The following is a 20,020-nucleotide window of genomic DNA, read 5'->3' as shown; positions in this document are numbered from 1 at the left end:
AGTCTATAGTTAAAGGAGAAAAAGAGACATTTTTCCAGCATTTTTTTTTTAATCTGAAACAAATTTTACTAATGTTATTTTCATGTAGAATATAAGCATAAAAATACAAAAAACAAACAAATTGTTTTTATTCTATGTACAGCGTGTACATATAATACTAGTTCACCAAACACAATCTTTAATAATTTAACAGCTTATTTTAAAAAGCAAATTTACAAAGCAAACTGATGTAAAGACACAAAAATAATGCACAAAATATAGATTACAGGCACAATAACAAGGATGTAATTATGAAGGACCCAAAATATATATTTTCTGCCAGTACAGTTGATCTATAGCATCCATAGCAAGGTTGGAAGGGAGTGCAGTGAGTTTATGGAGTTGAGATCTGGATCATGTCAGCACTTCACTCTGGAAGAGGGAAGCAAAGTAGCAAATTTAATGAAACAAAAACATCCAAAGTTTATCAAGAACAGCAGATAGTTTGAACAAGTTATTTACCATCTTCTGCAGTTTGGCAAGCTGCTCATTCTGACTCTCAATATCCTCTTTTTGGAACTGAGTCAAAAGCTGTAAGCCTCGCAAGACTTTGTCGTGCTCCTCTGCTCTCTCCTACAAACAGAAGTAAAGTTAAAATAACTCGTCAGTGATTATGACTGGTGTTCAAATATGAAGCAATAACCAACAAAAGCAACTATGGAGTGATGGAGTGTTAGAAGTGATGCTGAACTGTAACTATTTCGAGTACATCTTTCTGTTACCTGCAGCTCCTTGATGCTTGGAGGTACAGAGTTGCTGAGGTGCATCTCCAACCGGTTCACTTTTGTCCTCAGCTCCTGCTCTTCCTTCTCCAGGCTGGTCAGCCATTCTTTAGTCTTTGTGGTCTGAGCATGTTGCTGGGCCATCTGGGTCTATCAAAAGAGGATGTGCCTATATTATTCTCTTCCCCCAACAAAAGCCCCAGTGCAGCTGGCAGCTGCTTTCCCCAGAGTCTTACATGTGGCTTTCACACTCATTTTGATTGCTCTTGTCTTGGATATTGGAGTATGGTTTAACCTTATACAGCAGGCAAATGAAGTGAATAATAGTAATATGATTGTCTTGGCTGTGAGTGCTCACATAATAACAGCAATACAGGATTTTATGTAGGCATTTTAAAGAAAATGTTTTGCTTTCACAAGTCACCAAAAAGCTGCATTTTCTCTCTCCCTCTCTGTGTCTCCCTCAGTCTGATGGCGACTTATATACTCTGCCTCAAGTTTGCTCTCGTATGCTGTACTGAGATTGAACCTTGATTGTAGTTCTGAGACATTATCTCTCCCCAAATACCACAGCCTTCACCTGGGGGATCTGTTGTTTACATATTTCCATGTCTTCTTACCTGTAGCAGCTGTATCACTTCTTTGATCTGTTTCTCCACCTCTGCAGCCTGCTCAGTCTGTTTCCCCAGCTTTTGGAGAGTTCTCTCAGTGTTCTTCAAAGACCGGCTGATTCTCGCTATCTTTGCCTCAGTGGTTTCATAAGCATAGTTTAGGGATTCGCCAAACTGTAAGACACCAAACATGAGCACATTGACTTCTTCTTGCGGTGCCACCTTGTATTCCGTCTTGCTGGTCTTCCTGACCGGGCTTGCGTGCACTGCTCCAGCCACAAAAAGCAAGCACAGGCTCCAGATCATTGTGATAATAAATGTTGTTTCCTCAGTTCTTTCAAATGTTCAAAAGATATTTCTGATTTATTTTTCAGCAATAGCGCCTGTGCAAAATAAAGGTTTTTTTTTTATGTATGAGTCAAAAATGAAAGCCATAAACAGGCACTTGTCTGTCATAGCAGTGTCATCAGCCCCTCAGCGATGAATGGAGGGTGGCTGCTCCGCCTTATATTGCATGTGTGCATGGGTACGTGCGATACCAGGGTAAAACATTAGCTCGGTTTTGGTCTGATCACAGGTCTTGTCCATGGCCTTTGCCTCAGTGACCCTCCCTTGAAGTTTGACTGTAGCGATACTAATTTTGTCATTTAGGTCACAAACATGTGCATCATGCATAGCAATATATGTAGCTTTTTTTTAACAAAGAAAATTTTCACATGTATTATATTCTGTGCACTAAGTTTAGGTGATTGTTATGTCAATCAATCACATGTGATTGTGTGGTGTGTCAGTGCCTTTATACAAGTGGCTAAAGTCAGCTTTCAAATATGTACAGGAGTTACCTCTAATGTTTAACTTGGATGGGAGTTAAGGTGACTTTCATCAAGTGAGGCCAGGCTCGTGTCACACTCCTGTTATGTGCACACGCATGATCTTGTCTTTTCTGAGAATAAGATTGTTATATATTGTAGGTTGTGGGAAATATTTAATATAAATGGGGTGGTGATCTTATTGCCACATGCTGACATCATAACAGAAATTAAGTGTTCCTTTCATGGCTATGCACCTTTTAAAATTCTTGTATTTTTCTCTTTTTCTCTCTCTGCCTATTTTGGCTCTAAGGAACCTGCTCTATGTTTACCCACAAAGTCTGAACTTCAGCAGCCGTCAGGGCTCAGTGAGGAACATTGCTGTGAAAGTACAGTTCATGGCAGGAGAGGACCCCAGTCAAGCCTTAGCGGTGAGTTACACTCGAGGATAATGAAGCAACATGACCGTGATGTTCTCTGGCAAATGAAATCCCAGCCACAAAGAAAAGCTTAAGGCAGTGAAATACTATATGATGTCTTTTTCAGTAGCGGTAACTTCAAAGGAACATATTTGTGAGCAGCAAAGGAAGGAGAATTTAGTTATGTGCATGACCTGCAGCATATCTTTCATGGTATCACTCTGATTTTTTTTTTCTTTTGGTTTATTCAGTATCAAATGGACGATGCACACTATATAGTGTTTACTATAAGTGGCACTCCACCCAGGATATTTCTTTTGCATATCCCATAACAGCAATCCCATGTAGAGCTGAAGGGTAGAAAAGGATTGCTTGTTATGTAACATGGCTGCCGCTGACACAGTTACAGTAACATAGAAACTACTCAAAATACTCAACCAGTGTAACTGGTTGAAACTCACTCTTTCTTTCATTTATTCCAAATAGTCATTGGTTTGCTGGTATGTTTTGATGTTGTGTTCTTCATGATCAAAATGTAAAATTTAGTGGCTCCTCACTATTGAGTTCAAATGGCATTATGTTGAAAAAATCATGACAAGTAGGACTATGAATAATGTCTGTTAAATGAAGGAAATGTATTAAGTTGGTTAAGAGTTACATAAATGTTTTAATCTTTCAGGTTTGAAAGGATTTTTGAGTGAAAAGTTTTCAAACCTTTGAAAAAAACATGAGTGAACTGTTCTCAGTTTGGGGTTTGAAACAGTTGTGGTGTTCATTGTCTCTTATTGGTTATGGAAAACTGCATTTATACGCTGCTTTTTTTAAAAACAGGTCATCTTTGGAAAATCGAGCTGTGCAGAATTCATGAAAGAGGCATACTCTCCTGTCATTTACCATAACAAGTAAGGCTCCCTCACCTTTTGAGCCTCTGCTCAAGTCTGCCCAACTTTTCTTTCTTTCCTAAATGTCTTGTTTAACTCTTTCTCATAAGGTCTCCTGAGTTCTATGAGGAGATGAAGATGAAGATTCCTGCCAATCTGACAGACAACCACCACCTGTTGTTCACCTTTTACCACATCAGCTGCCAGACCAAACAGAACACTCCTCTGGAGACTCCTGTGGGCTACACGGTGAGTGCACTCCTTCAGCTGGCTCTCCTTGAATACTTTCACCCACACACTCACTTGTTCAGTAGTTCTATCTGTTGTCTTGCCATCTGTTAGAGGTCGTGTGTCTTTCTTTCTGCTTGCAGTGGATCCCTCTGATGCAACATGGCAGACTACGCACCGGCTCTTTCAGTCTGCCTGTCTCTGTGGAAAAGCCCCCGGCTAGCTACTCGGTGCTCACCCCTGACGTGAGTGTGTTTGAAGAGATTGTGTGAACATTGGTTCTTCTTCCAGCACCTATTCCTTTGTGGTGTGCCTGAGTGTTAAATGAGTTGGGTGTCACTCTCTGGCAGGTTCAGCTCCCAGGCATGAAGTGGGTGGATAATCACAAAGGTGTGTTCAGTGTCGAAGTGAAAGCGGCCTCCTCGGTCCACACTCAGGTACACAAATACGCTTCTTACACTTACTGCTCTTTCTTATTCCTCCTACGTGTAAAGACCCAATTTGCTATTATAGCGTGGCTGTGGGTCCTTAAAATTTTTTATAATTCTATTAAAAATACCTTAAAAAGCGTTGAATTATCTTAAATGTTTTTTAGTGTTACTACATCATGTTTTGTAGGCAGTGTCACAAAACATGAAAAACAAAAAAATAATACTCCCTGGTCCTTAAGGAGCTCACTTTAGGGCTGCTCAATTTGCGATACATTGGTGGAAGCTATAAAAATGTTAGTCTACAGAAATGGGAACATAGCAGTTACTTTTTAGTGGTTAAAGTTAAAGGACATGCACTAGTCCTTGTCCTGGACTGGTGACCTTCAGTCTCACGTACCTAATTACAAGCTGGTCCTTTCCATGCACGCACAAAACGTGCTCAGTAGCACAGGCAAATAGTCATGCGCTGACAACCACGCAGTAACATTTTGTTAGTGTAGAGGCTCCTGTCTGCAAGTGAAGACACAAAGTTCACTAAAGTAAAACACAGAGGGCCCACCATGAAAAGATTCTTAATAACAAATCTAACGAGACATTTAAATCACCCTCACCCAGCTGAATATGGAGTTTTGAAAGAAGCTAATAAAGGCAGTTGCTAAATATAACGCTATCCAGAGTTTAGAACCAGCCACAAGCCAGCAGCCTCACGAGCAGTGAACAGATACGAGGAAAATTATGGAGACAAGTGAAAACACATGAGGGTCGATGTCCTGTTATCTGGTGAAGCTATAATTAGACTAGAAAGTGATGTAAGTAGATACATTTGTGTTGTTGCACCGGCTTTTGTTTGGTAAGGTGAAATACGTCGGGTAAAGGTGGATGTACAACAACTTATTTTCAGTTAATTATTTGTGCCTTGTTCCAGTAGCAGAACACTTTATTTTCAGTTGTTTAAATTAGAGAGAATCATGTAACTTACTAAAGTTTGGTGGAACTTCTAAAGTTCAATCATTTCTTTTATTATGAAAATAATATTTTGCATTGAAGAAAGGCTGGTTTTTATTTCTATAAGCTGTCAATAATAGCTCCTAGAAAATCAGAATAGGTAAAAATCGTTATCAGTAGGTAGCGTTAAGAAAAAAATCAAAATAAACCAAGAAAATTGCACTGGGTGGATCTTTAGTTAAAGTCTGTGCCTGGAAGTACGTACGAAGCAAACTGAGTTTCACATTTGAGACTATGGGCTGTCTTTTAGATCAAAAACTAGATTTTTGTTAGTCTTTCACATCTATAAACGTATAAACATATTTCATCATGTAAAACATCAGTGTTTTCCTCAAACAGTATAATTTCACTTTTAATGTATTTCCATCCTGTTTGGCATTCACATTTATTTAAATGAATGTACAAAAGTCACAGATTTAACTGGCATATGTCTATAGAAACTAGTTTAGTTTAATGTCAAAAACAATAATTTTGTTGGTTTTAGCTAATATCAAAGTAAATGGGCGTAATTGGATAAAAGACAGAAGTGTGGTGCACATTAATGTTGCTCAGAGTGGAGAAACTTGAGGTTTATTTTATTGTTTGATGTACGTCACAGTCTGCTTGGCTCCTGTAGGCTCACGTATATGCAGGTCATTGGGAAATGCAGTTTCATGTCACTTTAGAAAAGGAAGGTCACACACACCCTGGATCACCCTGCTCTCCTAGAATTTCAGGTGTTCTGCCAAATCAAAGTTCACTGATACCGGCTGTTACTTATCATTCATTGTGGTTGTGCTTCTAGGACCCTCACCTGGATAAGTTTTTCACGTTAGTGTATGTCCTGGAGGAGTACTCCTTTCCTTTCCGCCTGAAGGACGTCATCATAACCGAGGCAAACATGGAAGGGGAGCTGAAGGCCAGCATGGCTGCACTGAGAGGGGCTGTGCTGGATACCTGTGTCAGGTTCTTGCATCAGCTGCTTAACAAACTCATTCAGCTCATTGTCTACCCTCCAGTCATTGCAGGCCAGATTGGTGAGAAGGCTGTCAACACTACTTTCTAAGCAAACTAGGCAAAAATGCAAATTCTCATTTTTTTTGAGTGATTGTAATAACTCTCATAGAGATATATTAATATGATGATTATTGATAATTATTTTTTTGTTGAAGATATGAAAAACAAAACTGTTTAATTTGCTTTACATTGAGGAATTTACTTCATTAACACACACAACAGAGGAACAGATACTCTAGATTCAGTTTAGCACCTGATAATAAATACGTTAACTTGTGGTTACCTTTAGGGCAAGCATTACCGTTGTTGTTGTTGTTGTTGTTGTTGTTGTTGTTGTTGTTGTTGTTTTAAAGCACTAACTTTGAATTTACCTGCAGTGAACCTGGGTCGGGCTGCTTTCGAAGCCATGGCTCTGTTGGTCAATCAGATCCACAAAAACCTGGAAGGGAACCAAGATCAACATGGCCGCAACAATCTGCTGGCATCTTACATCCATTACTGCTTCCGCCTGCCCACTGCCGAGCCTACTCTGCCACCGAATGGTGAGTCACCGGGCTTAACTGTAAAACCTTTATTTACAGTTGAAAGAACAAAAATGGTTTTCGTTAGACCATAAGCTGTCAGGGTTTTGTTTTTTGTTTTTTTTGCTAACTTCTATATCCTTTCCTTCTCCCCGAGTAGCAGGCACCCAGTCCTACGAGATGCCAATGCAGTACGCTACCTTATCAAGGGCAACAGCGCGGCCAAGCAGTCTGCACCTGTCCCGTTCCAAAAGCATTAGCAACTCCAACCCAGACCTGGCTAGCACACCTGTTTCTCCTGATGAAGAGGTGCAAAGGATCATGGGGAGCAAGGTATGCTGCACCTCTCAAGTCCTTTTAAAGGAGATTAAAGTTAGGTTATTAAATATTTTGCACTTTGTTGGTCTTATGTGTTGCAGGAAATGTGTACCAGTCAAACTTGTATTATCATAGGCAGCTGTTGCTTTATTTTCACATTTATTATATTTGCTTAGTGTCTCATTTTTTTTTCCCCTAGTATTTCAATTACATTAAATAAAATATATGAATGTTGTTACAGTCTGGCCACACAGAAAAGATGGTCTGTGTTTTCTGTCTTTATGAAACCACTTGTTTATTTTCTAGTTTCTGTTTAGATAATATCACTCTGTTATTTTGTTGTAATCGTAGTTTCTGGACTCTTCACAGCTGATTCAATAAACTCAGGTTGACTGAGAACTCTGTGCCAACAGTCTGTCTCACTGCTTAGACAACAATGTAGTAATTCTCTGTGCCTCTATCCCTTTACTTCATGCAGTACCTTCAGTCCTTTATTCTCCTCTCCCCAGCTTTCTTTTCTTTGTTGCTTTTATCTCCTTTTATTTTGTTCCTGATTTTCTTCTCTAAATAATCTTTTGTGTGGTAATTACCCTCTCTTAATTCACTGTGCTCTTGCCTCTTGCCACACTCTGTGTGTGTTTTTGTGTGTGTCTCTGGTGGCTTATGGCAGGGCATTGACCGCTCCCACTCCTGGGTAAACTCTGCTTATGCCCCTGGGGGCTCCAGATCTGTGCTACGCCGGAACCCCAACTCCAGCTGTGAGCTCAAGCAGGTGCCAAATCCCTTCACCTCATCCTCACCTTTACCTCCTCCACCTCCATCCTGCACTGCCTCTCATCAATTCTCGCGGGTCATTTCTTACCTCCATTGCATCTGTGTCTGTCTGGCTCTCTCTCCGCTCGCCTCAGCCCACCTGTCACCCCTTTTTATCTACTCCCTGTACATCCTCTCTGCTGCCTAACAGGCACAAGTTCTGCCTGGGGCTTGTTAGGAGTTCATAGAAAGTTCTCTGGCCACCCACCCATTTCCATTCACCCATTTTCACGTCATCTGTGTGTGTTCACCTCACCATCACTCCATGTCAGGCAAACGACCGCAGCTGCAATCGCATGTCTGCCTTTCTGGACAGCGTGGCTTTGTTTTCAGTTCCCCCAAGGCAGATTGCAAAGAAGGTAAAACTGGCATTTAACTAACTGTAAAAGTGACAAACTAACACATTTTGATGTCATATCATTCACCAACTTCCAATGTCATTACCATTCATCAACAATCATGCGATTTGGACACAGATCTACATGGAAATGATGTAAAAATTGAAAATTTAGAGCTTTTTGGAATGAATAACTATCAGCTCGTACTCCTAAACCTTTATAACCTGCAGTTACTGTTTATTAATTATTCCTAATAGCATTGAAACAGTTTATTTTAATCTTGATAGCTCAAATACAATTAACTAGACCAAACTGAACTAGCTTGTTGTTGGTTCATGTCTAGCTGCTCCACGAGGAGCTGGCTTTACAGTGGGTGGTCAGCACCAGCACAGTGAGGGAAGCGGCGCTGCAACAAGCTTGGTTTTTCTTCCAACTGATGGTAAGCATTCCTTTTTGAAATTGCAATAATTGTACACCACTTTCTAAGTAGTAAAAATCTAAAGAGAATGCAGTAAAACAAAACTTAAGGTCTGCAAACCATTTTCTTATTTATCCCCTCCTACAGACAAAGAGCATGGCCCACCACTTATTCCTGACCTCAAAACTGGATGTTCCCAGGCGTCAGCGGTTCCCAGACCGCTTTGTGGATGACATCGCTGCGCTTGTGTGTGCCATCAGTGCAGACATTGTCAGCCGATACCACAAGGTACCAAATCCTGAGAGCTAGCTAATTTAGGTCACTGGCCAACAAAAACGATAGTGGCTTTATTTTTCTCCCTTATCTTTTATACAAAGCTTGAGCATTGCTGGTTGATTCAAACCTAATATACAAACTAATATAATGTAAACCAAGACTCTTCCTCTTTCTCTCACATGAATTTTCCCCTTCCAGGATGTGGAGCTTGTGGAGAGGTTAAATAGCAGTCTGGCTTTCTTCCTGAATGACCTGTTGTCTCTCATGGACCGGGGCTTTGTCTTCAACCTCATCCGCTCTTACTACAAACAGGTCCCCATTGCACTTTTTCCTATTTTCCTGTAATCTGATACGCTCAGAGACTCCCACACACATTATTGTGTCTTCTATGTAACTGCGTGTTAAACAGATTGCCAACAAGTTGCACACGGCCCAGAATCCCAGCTCTCTGAATGCTCTGAGGATGGACTTCACTCGTATTGTCTGCAGCCATGAGCACTATGTGATCCTCAACTTGCCGTGCTCAATCCTGAGCCCCCCAGCCTCCCCCTCTCCTTCCACTTCTTCCACCACATCACAGGTACTATAGCACATTATCCATCATAGATGAATTATAAGAAAATATTAATTTCACATAAAGAGAATGGATAAATTGAAATGTTGCTAATTTCCCTCTGTAATAAGTGCATACTCATAGCATCAGTGTCCTCAAAGTTCCAGTCATGGCCCTTGGGGATGTTTTTTGCAGCCCTTGAGTCAGCCAAGGAAAGAATGCAATGCACTGTACATTTCATTTTGGGAGGATTTCTCTTGAATTCCAACTCTTCTGTTCCAGGCATCATAGCTAGAGTTTCTTAACAGAAATACCGCTGGTGTCAAAATGTGCCTTCCTCTTGGTTTAAAAAAACAAACATAATGACTGAATGAAATTAGCAAATACACTACCAACACTAACTGAAGCTGTTTGTTTATTTTCCTTAATAAACAAATGATGTCTTAAATTTGCAGTCATCAAAACTTTGAGAATAACTCTTCTGTGTTTCTACACAAACCATTGCATAACATTAATGTAAGCCACACTTATAAGTCATTTCTCCATAATTCTGTGTCATCTTAACTATCTCTCCTTGTGTCCACAGAGCTCAGCATTTTCCAGTATGGTGCAAGACCAGGGCGTGGCCACCATGTTTGAGCTCTCCGTCCCTTTTCGCCAGCAGCACTTCCTGTCCGGCCTGCTGCTGTCTGAGCTATCACTCATCCTCGACCCTGATGGTGAAGGGTGAGTTTTTAGTATCTGCACACCAGCTGACCAAGACTTTACATCGATTCAGACTTTAACGTGAAATAAAGTGAGAGATGATGAAGATTATCACGATTTTGTTTATCACCCACAGGGTTTTCTTCCTTCATAAAAAAGCCATTAGTGCCGTTCACTCCCTGCTGTGTAGCCACGATGCAGACCCTCGCTACAGGGACCCTCAAGTCAGAGCCCACATGGCTCAGCTCTACCTGCCTCTCATCCCAATCGTCATGGAGACATTGCATCAGCTCTATGACTTCTCTGGTCAGCAGAACAATATGAGCAGCCCATAAATATGGTTTTCCACCTGCTCGAGAGGATGTTGTTTTATTTGCAGTATTATTGTACCTGAGAGTGCTTTTCTTATTGCCTTGCAGACTCCTCGCCTTCTCGGGTCCGCCATGCATCCACCCACGCTGACGATGCTGACCCAGACAGTGGCAGCACTATCAGTCAGTCTGTTGCTATGGCAATCGCTGGCTCCCCTCTGCAGCATGCCAAAGCCAACCCATTCGCGCTGCCCACAGTGGTAAGTGATAGCAGCAAGGGTCATAGTGTTCCCCAGAGCCCTACAGACTGACAGGTCACAGAGTGGCCTCTGTGTGGGCGACTGCTGCTTCAGGTTGACAGACGGTCACGCCACACAACACTCACCTATTTAAATATCATTTGCATTCTTTCCTTGTTGTTCTTTAGCTAAAGAACAACTGCTCCTTTTCACCTGTAGGTGGCTCTGTGTCCTTTGCCATAACTTTCTCTAAACAGCCATTTTGTTCTATACTCAAGTGGATTACAAGATTGGCACCGATTTTCTGTGTGTGTGTGTCGTTACCAGGCGGGGCGCCAGTCCAGCTCTCTGTCTGCCGAGTGCAGTAGGACTCTGTTGGTGTGTTTCCTGTGGGTGCTGAAGAATGCAGATGCAGCTCTCCTGGAGCGCTGGGTGTCAGATTTGTCTGTACTGCAAATCAACCGCTTGCTAGATCTGCTGCATCTCTGTGTGTCCTGCTTTGAATACAAGGTATAATAAATGGGCACCATCAAGATTCGCAGTTCATTCAGGGTGATGCTAAATTCCTCTAAATTGATTTTCCACAGAAAGCTAGTTCAGAGCAAATATTGATTACATATCATTTCCTTCTTTTTCTCCTGCTTGATGGGGTTTTTACGAAGGCAACGAGTTAATGTTCCTGGTTTAATTAGCTGTTATTTAAAAATTAGATTTAATTTAACCATTACTGCAAAAATGGTGATGTCTGTGGCAGCATGTAACAGATCTGTGCTGGTCAGTTACTGCTGGCTGAGAATGCCTTCACTTCTGCCTCTGAAAGGTATATTTGATATGATGCATTATACATAATGCATTGTACACTGAGGCACTTGGACTTCAGACATCATGTCCAGGGTTACTACTGTATTGTCCATTACTGTTTGCATAGCACTGCAAAATCACACAGTAGTCTATTTAGCTGTGTTTACTCTATAAATGATTAATAGGACAGGAGGCTATTTTTATGTGTTTGTTTTTAAATTGTTTGCTTATCTAAAGTCCATTTCTTAGCAGCTCTCTACCCATTTGTTTTTCTTTTATCCACTTTTAATATAGTCTTTTTTTTTCTCTCTCTCAGAGAAATTTCTGGGTAAACTTGCCTAATTTGTATGCTACCTTTTTATGATTTATTTGTCCTCTGATGTTTGGTGGATGTTGTAGGGGAAGAAGACTTTGGAGCGGATCAATAGCCTGACATTTAAAAAGTCTCAAGATATGAAGGCACGACTTGAAGAAGCCATACTGGGCACAATCGGAGCCCGTCAGGAGATGGTTCGGCGTCACAGAGGTGGGAAGCACGACAGAAACATAGGCTTGTGTCATGCATGTCTGAAGCAATTTATATTTGTGGTGCTTAAGGAAATTTACTCTTACAGAAAGGAGCCCTTATGGCAGCCAGGAGAACGTTAGGTGGAAAAAGAACGTAACTCACTGGAGAACAAATGCAGACAGAGTTGACAAGTATGTGCTTTACAGAAATATAGATTTGGTTCTTCTGTTCACGTTGTGAAAATTACAAATATTCTTGGATTATAATTTATGTCAAATGTGTGTTTCTGTGTAACATGATTGTAAAATGACACCTTTCAGGACTAAGGCTGAGGTGGAACAGGAGTCTGTGGTGGATGGAAACCTAGCTACTGAGGCCTCTCTCATAGTACTGGACACACTGGAAATTATAGTCAAGGTAAAACAATGAGAAATAAATAAATCTGTTTAGATACCACCTTTCCAGTGGTTGACATAAAGTGCTGTCCTCCTATGTAAACATCCTTTGCTTGTTGTGTGCCTGTCTTCTTTCAGACTGTGGTTGCATCAGAGTTGAAAGAAAGTGTTTTAGGTGGAGTGCTGAGAGTACTTCTTCACAGCATGGCAGGAAACCAGAGCGCCCTCTTTCTGCAGCATTGCTTCAATACACAGAGAGCTCTGGTTTTCAAAGTAAGTGCAGTTTGCTTTTAGCAATTACACAAGTTTTCAGTTTTTTTATTGTCTTTTCCAGCAAAAAAAAACAAAACACAAATTAATGAATTAACACAAATAATTAATGTTTTGGTATTAATAGTTTTACTCCTATTTGGCATTATTCTGCTTACTCATTTTCATTGATAACATCTGTGTTACAATTTATTTAAAAGTAAAACAAAGTGGGCCATATTTCATTTCTGGTGGCAGCGGGGTGAACTGTACTAAGTGACGCTGTGTGTTTTTGTGTATAGTTCCCAGAAATGCTGTTTGAGGAGGACACAGAGCTGTGTGCAGACCTGTGCCTGCGTCTCCTGCGTCACTGCAGCAGCAGTGTCGGCTCTGTCAGAAGTCACGCCTCGGCATCTCTTTACCTGCTCATGAGACAGAACTTCGAGATTGGAAATGTATGTTAAGATGTTGCATTATCTGTGAAATACTTTGATGTTCTTTCATAGCTGTGGACATGTCAGCAAAATGCATCTATACCGTAATTCAAGACTGTAATGATGTTGTAGGTCACACTGGGCTACGTTTTTGTTTTGTAGAACTTTGCACGAGTAAAGATGCAGGTCACCATGTCTCTGTCCTCACTGGTGGGAACATCGCAGAACTTTAATGAAGAGCATCTTCGTCGGTCTCTCAAGACAATCTTGACATATGCCGAAGAGGACTTAGAGCTGCGGGACACACCTTTCCCAGAGCAGGTGCACAGCAACCATCATCTTGTTTACAGTTTTCGAGCTGGAGCTAGTGGAACGGGTAAGACATTTTTTTTTCATTTGGTATATGTATGTTTGAAACTGCAGGTCCAGGATCTGGTGTTCAACCTGCACATGATCCTTACTGACACTGTGAAGATGAAGGAGCATCAGCACGATCCAGAGATGCTTATCGACCTAATGTACAGGTACTGGAATGACCATCAGAGTGGCTGTAAATCAAAAATAAAACAAAACCTAAAGTGTTTTCTCATTTTCTCTTTTCAGGATTGCTAAAGGTTACCAGAACTCCCCTGACTTGCGCTTAACGTGGCTTCAAAACATGGCAGGGAAACACTCAGAGAGAGGGAACCATGCTGAAGCAGCCCACTGTCTGGTCCACAGCGCAGCTCTGGTAGCGGAGTATCTCAACATGCTGGAGGATTGTCGCTACCTGCCCATTGGTTGTGTCACATTTCAGGTCAGTGTGTGTATGCTGTTTAAATCTTTCTACTTACAAATAGTTGGCTAGGTCACAATGATTTTAGTCTAATGCCTCAATCACAGTCGGTGACCTCCTGACACCTGCCTGAACACTGCAGCCAACATGTTTCAAAAGGCACAAAAATTTGTCTCCTTGTCTGGTGCGTGTTACAGTTTTCACTGTTTCACTTGGAAAGTAGTTGGCAGTTATCTGACAAGGAGATGTTTTCCATGCAAACTACAGACAACCGCGACAATCTGCTAGCAGTCAAAGCAACTGTAATCTTTCACTGAGGCACTGTATACCTCTTTGTGACCAGTTTGAAACTGAAACTGCCAGAAACCTCCAGCAACCAGTCACTAACTGGGTAGAGAATTCAAATTTTTCCCAAATGACCTGTGGTTGCCAGGTGTTGGCTGACTGGTCTCTGGTCTTGTGTGAGTTGAGTTTTAGCAAATGAATTTGCAGCGACTGCCAGAAACCTCCAGCAACTATTCACCACCCAGCTTGGGACTCTTGTGACCTGTGGTTACTAGAAGATCTTCACTAATGGGTGTCTAGACCTGTGTGACTCAGGCCTAAATGAAACTTTTACTTAAAAGACATATAAAACATGTGGGTGTATTACCAAAAAGGTAACTTTTTTCCTATTCTGTTTTGTCTGTTTTTACTACAGAATATTTCATCCAACGTATTAGAGGAGTCGGCAGTATCCGATGACGTTCTGTCGCCAGAGGAGGAGGGCATTTGTGCTGGGAAGTATTTCAGTGAGTCTGGCCTGGTGGGCCTTCTGGAGCAAGCAGCTGCTTCTTTTAACATGGTATGACTCACATTCACTGACAAACAGCACAAGGTTCCTGCATTAACACAGCTGAAGGATGGGTATTTTATCATATGATTTGTGTAAAAAAATCCCTATTTAATTGTGCTGTAACTGCAGGCTGGCATGTATGAGGCCATTAATGAAGTGTACAAGATTCTGCTCCCGATCCATGAAGCCAACAGAGACTTTAAAAAGCTGGCTACTGTCCACGGGAAGCTACAAGATGCCTTTAATAAAGTCTACAACCAAGTGAGTTGACAGCTTAATCCTGAAATCACCAGCAATCTACAAAGGAATTAGTTTATAGCCAATTATCTTTATCCTAATTCCCTTCTTTATTTCTTTTCTCATCTTTTCCAGAGTTCAGGATGGGAGGTAACAAACTAATCTGACATTAAGAGTATCCAATTTAAAGTAAAACATTCAGCAGTTGTTGTTGACAGTGTTATTCTTCTTCCCCTTGGCTTGTTTTCTTCTCCACTCCTGTGTCAATAACATGTTACTGGTGAGTGATGCAAAGCTTACTTTATCACTTGGTTGAGTAGAATTAAGACAAGTATTAATTAATTTGTGCTGCAGTCCTGCTGTAATAAAACTACTTCTGAGCATGAATTTGTATTTTCCCACAACATGAAAAGCATCTGTTTTCCCACATCCAAAGCAGCCACTGAAACAAAGCGTTAACAAAGAGTAAATGCTGTTTTGTTTTGTTTTTCATCACTGGTGTTGCAAACACAGGAATATAAATTAGTGTCAGGGTGAAAAAAATCTGTGTGCATTTTACAAACCAGCTGTTTTAACCAAAAGAAAGAAACCAAACCGCTTTTAGCCCCAAAACAACAAAACAAGAGAAAACGGTTCCAAAGAAAAGGCGGCTCACTCGTGTGGCCGGTTGAGAGAGAAGAAAGTAAATGATCCTCTGTGGTAGGCGGTGGCCATGTTGGCTCTTTTTACAAGGGTGGCCCTCAGGAAAGGACACAGTCATTGGCCCCACCAATATCCACATCCAATAACTATATAATTTCCAAACATCAACCAGACCTTTTCACTAAAAGAAAATCAAGCACAGAAGTTACATAACGCATAAATACAACAGCAGTATAACAACCATGGATCATGAATGGGTAAAAAAAATAAACTCTGGTTATTCAGATAGATTTCTAGTTTACATTTCACATTTTAGGCTGTGTTAACACCTCCATATGGCTGTCTACTATGATGACCCCTAATTAGCATATAATTGCATAGTTACTTAGTTACTGACACTTTGTTATCACACTGTTAGCAAATACTTTTTACTGCATTTTTTCTAATGGCTAAACAGCTATTTCGCTAACATTTCCGTACAACACATCACTCGTGGTGAGTTTATTCTGCAGGTGTCGCATAATGCTGTTCCTCCTGTTTTTGTGTTTCTATTAATTTATTCAGCATTTATGTACTAGTGGAAAAACAGCATTCTAACGTTTGTATGACAGATTTGGTCTTGGTTTCAGGGTTGTTGAGTCCTCAATAAAAATAGGCCAGTCATTTAAACATTTTAGTTTGTGGAGAAAAAAAAAATCTTCATTTCAAGTCTTTGGAGTGTCAGATAATGAGTCCATGAATTAAAACGGGGTATTTTTTTTTCTACTGTTAACACGTAAGCTCTGTGTCAGCTGCTTTTAATTCACTCACGCTCTGCACTCTTTAATCGTTTAAGTTTTCTGTCTTGTTTTTAGTGTTCAGCGAATGTTTGGGACCTACTTCAGAGTGGGTTTCTATGGCTGTCGCTTCGGAGATCTGGATGAGCAAGAATTTGTCTACAAGGAGCCATCGATCACCAAGTTAGCGGAGATATCGCACAGACTTGAGGCATGTTAACTCCTCCTGATGCTAATAAAGATGTCTTTAATGATTTATGAGGAACATATGTCTAAAGGTGAATGCCTCTGGCCCACAGGAGTTCTACTCAGAGAAATTTGGGGATGAGGTGGTCGAAATTATCAAAGACTCCAGCCCAGTGGACAAAAACAAACTAGATCCCAACAAGGTAAAGAGATGTGTATGTTTGTTGCTCAAAAAATATGTATATTTTTAAAATGTCTAACTGTACTGATGACTTTTTCAGGCTTACCTGCAGATCACCTATGTCGAGCCCTACTTTGACACATATGAGCTGAAGGAAAGAATCACCTACTTTGACAAGAACTACAACTTGCGTACCTTCATGTACTGCACTCCCTTCACTCTGGACGGCCGCGCTCACGGCGACCTGCATGAGCAGTACAAACGCAAAACCATCCTGACAACATCTCACGCCTTCCCTTACATCAAGACACGGATCAATGTTATCCACAAGGAGGAGGTGGGTGCCTCTAGTGGAGGGATCAGATTTTAAATAAATGTAGACATTATGATGTATGTTCATTGTTACATCTTTGGCTTTCCAGATTATTCTTGTCCCCATCGAGGTGGCGATTGAAGATATGCAGAAGAAGACTCAGGAGCTCGCTTTCGCCACAAACCAAGACCCCGCAGACTCTAAAATGCTTCAAATGGTGCTCCAGGGCTGTGTGGGCACCACTGTCAACCAGGTGATAATATAATTGAAATGCTGGTCCCCCTGGAATAATAATAACATCAAAGCAGAGCTTTAAGTCTGGGTTAGTGTTTTAAGCAGTGGCAGAAATTCCTCAGCCAATATGTAACTGTTTCTCTCCCCTAACAGGGCCCCCTTGAGGTGGCGCAGGTCTTTCTCGCCGACATTCCTGATGACCCCAAGCTGTTTCGTCATCACAACAAACTGCGCCTCTGCTTTAAAGACTTCGCTAAGAGGTACTGACATGATCTCTGTCTCAGACAAAGACTGTTGTGTGGCCAATAAAAACAAATCCCAACTCCCTGTGTCTTTCTTTTTTGTGCAGGTGTGAGGATGCCCTGAGGAAGAATAAAGCCCTGATTGGGCCAGATCAGAAAGAGTACCACAGAGAGCTAGAAAGGAATTACCATAAACTGAAAGAAGCTCTGGGTCCTCTCATCAACCGCAAGATCCCCCAGCTTTACAGAACCGTACCAGCTCCGACTCTGCAAACACAACGGTAACTTGAGACATTAATAACACACACACACGCCTATGCACAGAGACGCACAAAATGATCTCATGCTGCTTCTTCAAGCACATCAAACTAACATAAGAGGAATGTAAAACTGTGTCATGCTTCAGGCTATATTCTCAAACAGCCAGTTTGTCACCAGTGAGCAGACATGCAGACACATTTCAGTGATTTCAAATGTGTCACATTTTATTCCACAGTCATTAATAAAAGATGATGCACTTCTTGAACTGCTGTAGCCTGTTTGACTATGGAAACTATCACCATATGTTATTTTTGGTTTTCATCATCTTCTGGCTGCAGCTCTGTGTTTGCATGTGGACTGATTCCTAATCAGAAACAGTTACAGTCAACAGCACCTGCCAGACCGATGCTGCAGCACAGAGAGAAATGTAAAATCCCAGATAGTTAAAATATTAACACAAACTTTGAGCTCCATTGGTCCGCTATATTACATTAGGGGTTTATCATTATTACTCTTGGAACCACAATGCTGATTCAAAGCCATGTAAGCTTTTAGTGGGACAACTTTCACACTCCTTGGGTGGCATTTTTTGGCTCAAATGAAATAAAGTGAACCATATCTTTGCTAAAATATGATGTTTTTGATTTTGACATATCTTTTTTTTCCCCAGTATTCCTACTAATTATCCCCCCCTCTCTCGCAGGAACTCCTACAGTAGGTCGAGTTTCCGCAAAGTCGACTGTTGAGCCACAGAAAGCTGGAAAGCGACACAGAGAAACAAGCTTTTAAAATTAGCACCATCTCATACCGTCTGTCCCCCCTTCCCCCCACTGCGTTGCACACCAACTGTAGCAGGAACACACAAACACGCCGTCCTCTTCTTCATCTAGCTCGTTATTTTACACTCATCACCTTTGGCCACCCAGTCATGGCTTAACACCCCCCTCCCCCTTCCAACCCCTCCATGCACACACAGTAAGTTGTCACCTCTTTTGCTGCCCTACCATCCCCACCACTCTCACACCTCTTTTGGGGGAAAAAAAAAACCCCTCTGGTGTTTATGCAGGAAGGTTATCTGCTCTGTAAACATTGTCATTTGGAGCAAGGCTCTAAGATGGCAGTGTTTAAAGAAAGCTTTTTACAGTTATCCACCCAAAGTAATCTCTCAGAGCCTGATCTGACTTTACCTTTAGTTTTTAGCACACTGTTTTGGGTTTGTTTTTCTTTAGCTTCGAGTGTCTGCTTTTGAAGAGGCTTAGGTTGTCTGTTTTGTGTCATGGACTTATTTAATTTGTGAGATTTTTTTTTTAATCCCTGGTAGTGATCACTGCCAGACTTTGTTATTAAATAGTCCCAGGGAGTTTTCTTTTGTTATCAACAGACCAAATAACTGACATTCCTTCTCCCTCAAGTCGTAACATTTATCTGCCCATCTCTCGTTATAAGGGTTCAATAAAGGGAGTTGGTGGGCTGCTTTTTGTGGAGGTCCAGGTTTGATATGATTGAGCTCATTATGTGTGGGAGAGAGTGACTCGATGGGATGCTTAAATGTGTTTTTAAAACTGTGAACTCTTAGACATGCACTCCAGTCGCATCAGATGTTTATCACAGAAGCACTGTTTAAAGACAGGCCATCTCATTTGCTCACACAGGCATGTTCAAACTGCGACATTCGCTATCATACTACAGTATAGATAGATAACTGAATATGTTAGGACTGCGTAAACAAGTCCTCGTTTGACTGTTATGAGCTTCTGTGGAAGACCAAATGTTTTGTATGTATACACCTCTGTGGCTATAGAAGATTTACATTTATTGTAGAAATCTCCATCTACTGTATCTATGAAATTGCACTATTGTAAACAACCTGCAGCACATTAACACTGTAACTACTAAAATATATGTGCTTTTGTTATTTTACAGAGCTGGAAACTGTTTTTTACCAATTAGATAGGCAATTTTTTTTATTTATTTACACTGTCTTCTATTAAATATTTCTCCCTACACTCCTGGTCATCCTTTATTTGTCGGTCTTACAATGTAAATTCATGTAGTAATGTGATTACTACTAATTTTTAACACTGTTTCACATTAACCGTTTTGTTACTGGAAATCTATATTTTTCACACATAGTTTTTTTGCTTTTCAGCAGTCAGTATCATATTATGGTATGGAAAGCATCTTTAAAACCCATAGACCACAGTGATACTACAAAAACTACACTAACAACAGGGCTACGATAGTAACATAGTGGCATTTCTACATTTCTGTTTCTACATGAAACATACACAAGATTTGCAAATAATTATTACTAAATT

At 40.9% G+C, this 20,020-nt stretch overlaps 2 protein-coding genes across 5 annotated transcripts in view; one reads left to right on the top strand and one right to left on the bottom strand.

Annotated features, from left to right (window-relative positions):
- Window positions 1-19,708, top strand: part of LOC116321424 (dedicator of cytokinesis protein 7-like) — a 30,972-nt gene extending 11,264 nt beyond the window's left edge. Inside the window, exons 15-50 of one of the 4 annotated variants that reach the window (XM_031741267.2) lie at window positions 2,495-2,612; window positions 3,432-3,502; window positions 3,592-3,730; window positions 3,853-3,954; window positions 4,060-4,146; window positions 5,930-6,161; window positions 6,519-6,683; window positions 6,823-6,995; window positions 7,651-7,752; window positions 8,066-8,152; window positions 8,475-8,570; window positions 8,697-8,837; window positions 9,024-9,137; window positions 9,235-9,405; window positions 9,965-10,104; window positions 10,220-10,389; window positions 10,503-10,654; window positions 10,961-11,143; window positions 11,834-11,960; window positions 12,049-12,133; window positions 12,263-12,359; window positions 12,476-12,610; window positions 12,889-13,041; window positions 13,183-13,341; window positions 13,444-13,544; window positions 13,624-13,816; window positions 14,496-14,639; window positions 14,760-14,891; window positions 15,003-15,017; window positions 16,371-16,496; window positions 16,585-16,674; window positions 16,753-16,989; window positions 17,075-17,218; window positions 17,353-17,459; window positions 17,549-17,722; window positions 18,406-19,708. In XM_031741267.2, the coding sequence (XP_031597127.1) occupies window positions 2,495-2,612; window positions 3,432-3,502; window positions 3,592-3,730; window positions 3,853-3,954; window positions 4,060-4,146; window positions 5,930-6,161; window positions 6,519-6,683; window positions 6,823-6,995; window positions 7,651-7,752; window positions 8,066-8,152; window positions 8,475-8,570; window positions 8,697-8,837; window positions 9,024-9,137; window positions 9,235-9,405; window positions 9,965-10,104; window positions 10,220-10,389; window positions 10,503-10,654; window positions 10,961-11,143; window positions 11,834-11,960; window positions 12,049-12,133; window positions 12,263-12,359; window positions 12,476-12,610; window positions 12,889-13,041; window positions 13,183-13,341; window positions 13,444-13,544; window positions 13,624-13,816; window positions 14,496-14,639; window positions 14,760-14,891; window positions 15,003-15,017; window positions 16,371-16,496; window positions 16,585-16,674; window positions 16,753-16,989; window positions 17,075-17,218; window positions 17,353-17,459; window positions 17,549-17,722; window positions 18,406-18,448 (4,705 nt within the window). In that variant the 3' untranslated portion in view covers window positions 18,449-19,708. Of the gene's footprint in view, window positions 1-2,494; window positions 2,613-3,431; window positions 3,503-3,591; window positions 3,731-3,852; window positions 3,955-4,059; window positions 4,147-5,929; window positions 6,162-6,518; window positions 6,684-6,822; window positions 6,996-7,081; window positions 7,380-7,650; window positions 7,753-8,065; window positions 8,153-8,474; window positions 8,571-8,696; window positions 8,838-9,023; window positions 9,138-9,234; window positions 9,406-9,964; window positions 10,105-10,219; window positions 10,390-10,502; window positions 10,655-10,960; window positions 11,144-11,833; window positions 11,961-12,048; window positions 12,134-12,262; window positions 12,360-12,475; window positions 12,611-12,888; window positions 13,042-13,182; window positions 13,342-13,443; window positions 13,545-13,623; window positions 13,817-14,495; window positions 14,640-14,759; window positions 14,892-15,002; window positions 15,018-16,370; window positions 16,497-16,584; window positions 16,675-16,752; window positions 16,990-17,074; window positions 17,219-17,352; window positions 17,460-17,548; window positions 17,723-18,405 lie in introns of those variants that run through there. The other 3 variants (XM_031741269.2, XM_031741270.2, XM_039610850.1) reach the window with 3 other exon arrangements.
- On the bottom strand, window positions 41-1,838 carry angptl8 (angiopoietin like 8). The gene is made up of 4 exons (XM_039610851.1): window positions 1,382-1,838; window positions 762-911; window positions 502-612; window positions 41-411 (listed from the first exon to the last, which is right to left on the bottom strand). The coding sequence occupies exons 1-4, from the start codon at window positions 1,676-1,678 to the stop codon at window positions 394-396; spliced, it is 576 nt and encodes a 191-aa protein (XP_039466785.1). The 5' UTR covers window positions 1,679-1,838; the 3' UTR covers window positions 41-393.
- Window positions 19,709-20,020: the final 312 nt, after the last annotated feature.

This window comes from Oreochromis aureus, linkage group 4 (genome assembly GCF_013358895.1).
Source record: "Oreochromis aureus strain Israel breed Guangdong linkage group 4, ZZ_aureus, whole genome shotgun sequence".
NCBI classification, from domain to species: domain Eukaryota; kingdom Metazoa; phylum Chordata; class Actinopteri; order Cichliformes; family Cichlidae; genus Oreochromis; species Oreochromis aureus.
The sequence above is the reverse complement of the archived record's forward strand: the minus strand, read 5'-3'. Positions and strand labels throughout refer to the sequence as shown.

Coding starts and splice junctions, on each gene's coding strand:
- angptl8 (XM_039610851.1), bottom strand. CDS start 1,678: ATGATCTGGAGCCTGTGCTTGCTTTTTGTGGCTGGAGCAGTGCACGCA. Junction 912..1,381: donor AAGTGATACAGCTGCTACAG/GTAAGAAGACAT, acceptor CTCTTTTGATAG/ACCCAGATGGCCCAGCAACA. Junction 613..761: donor CAAGCATCAAGGAGCTGCAG/GTAACAGAAAGA, acceptor TTCTGTTTGTAG/GAGAGAGCAGAGGAGCACGA.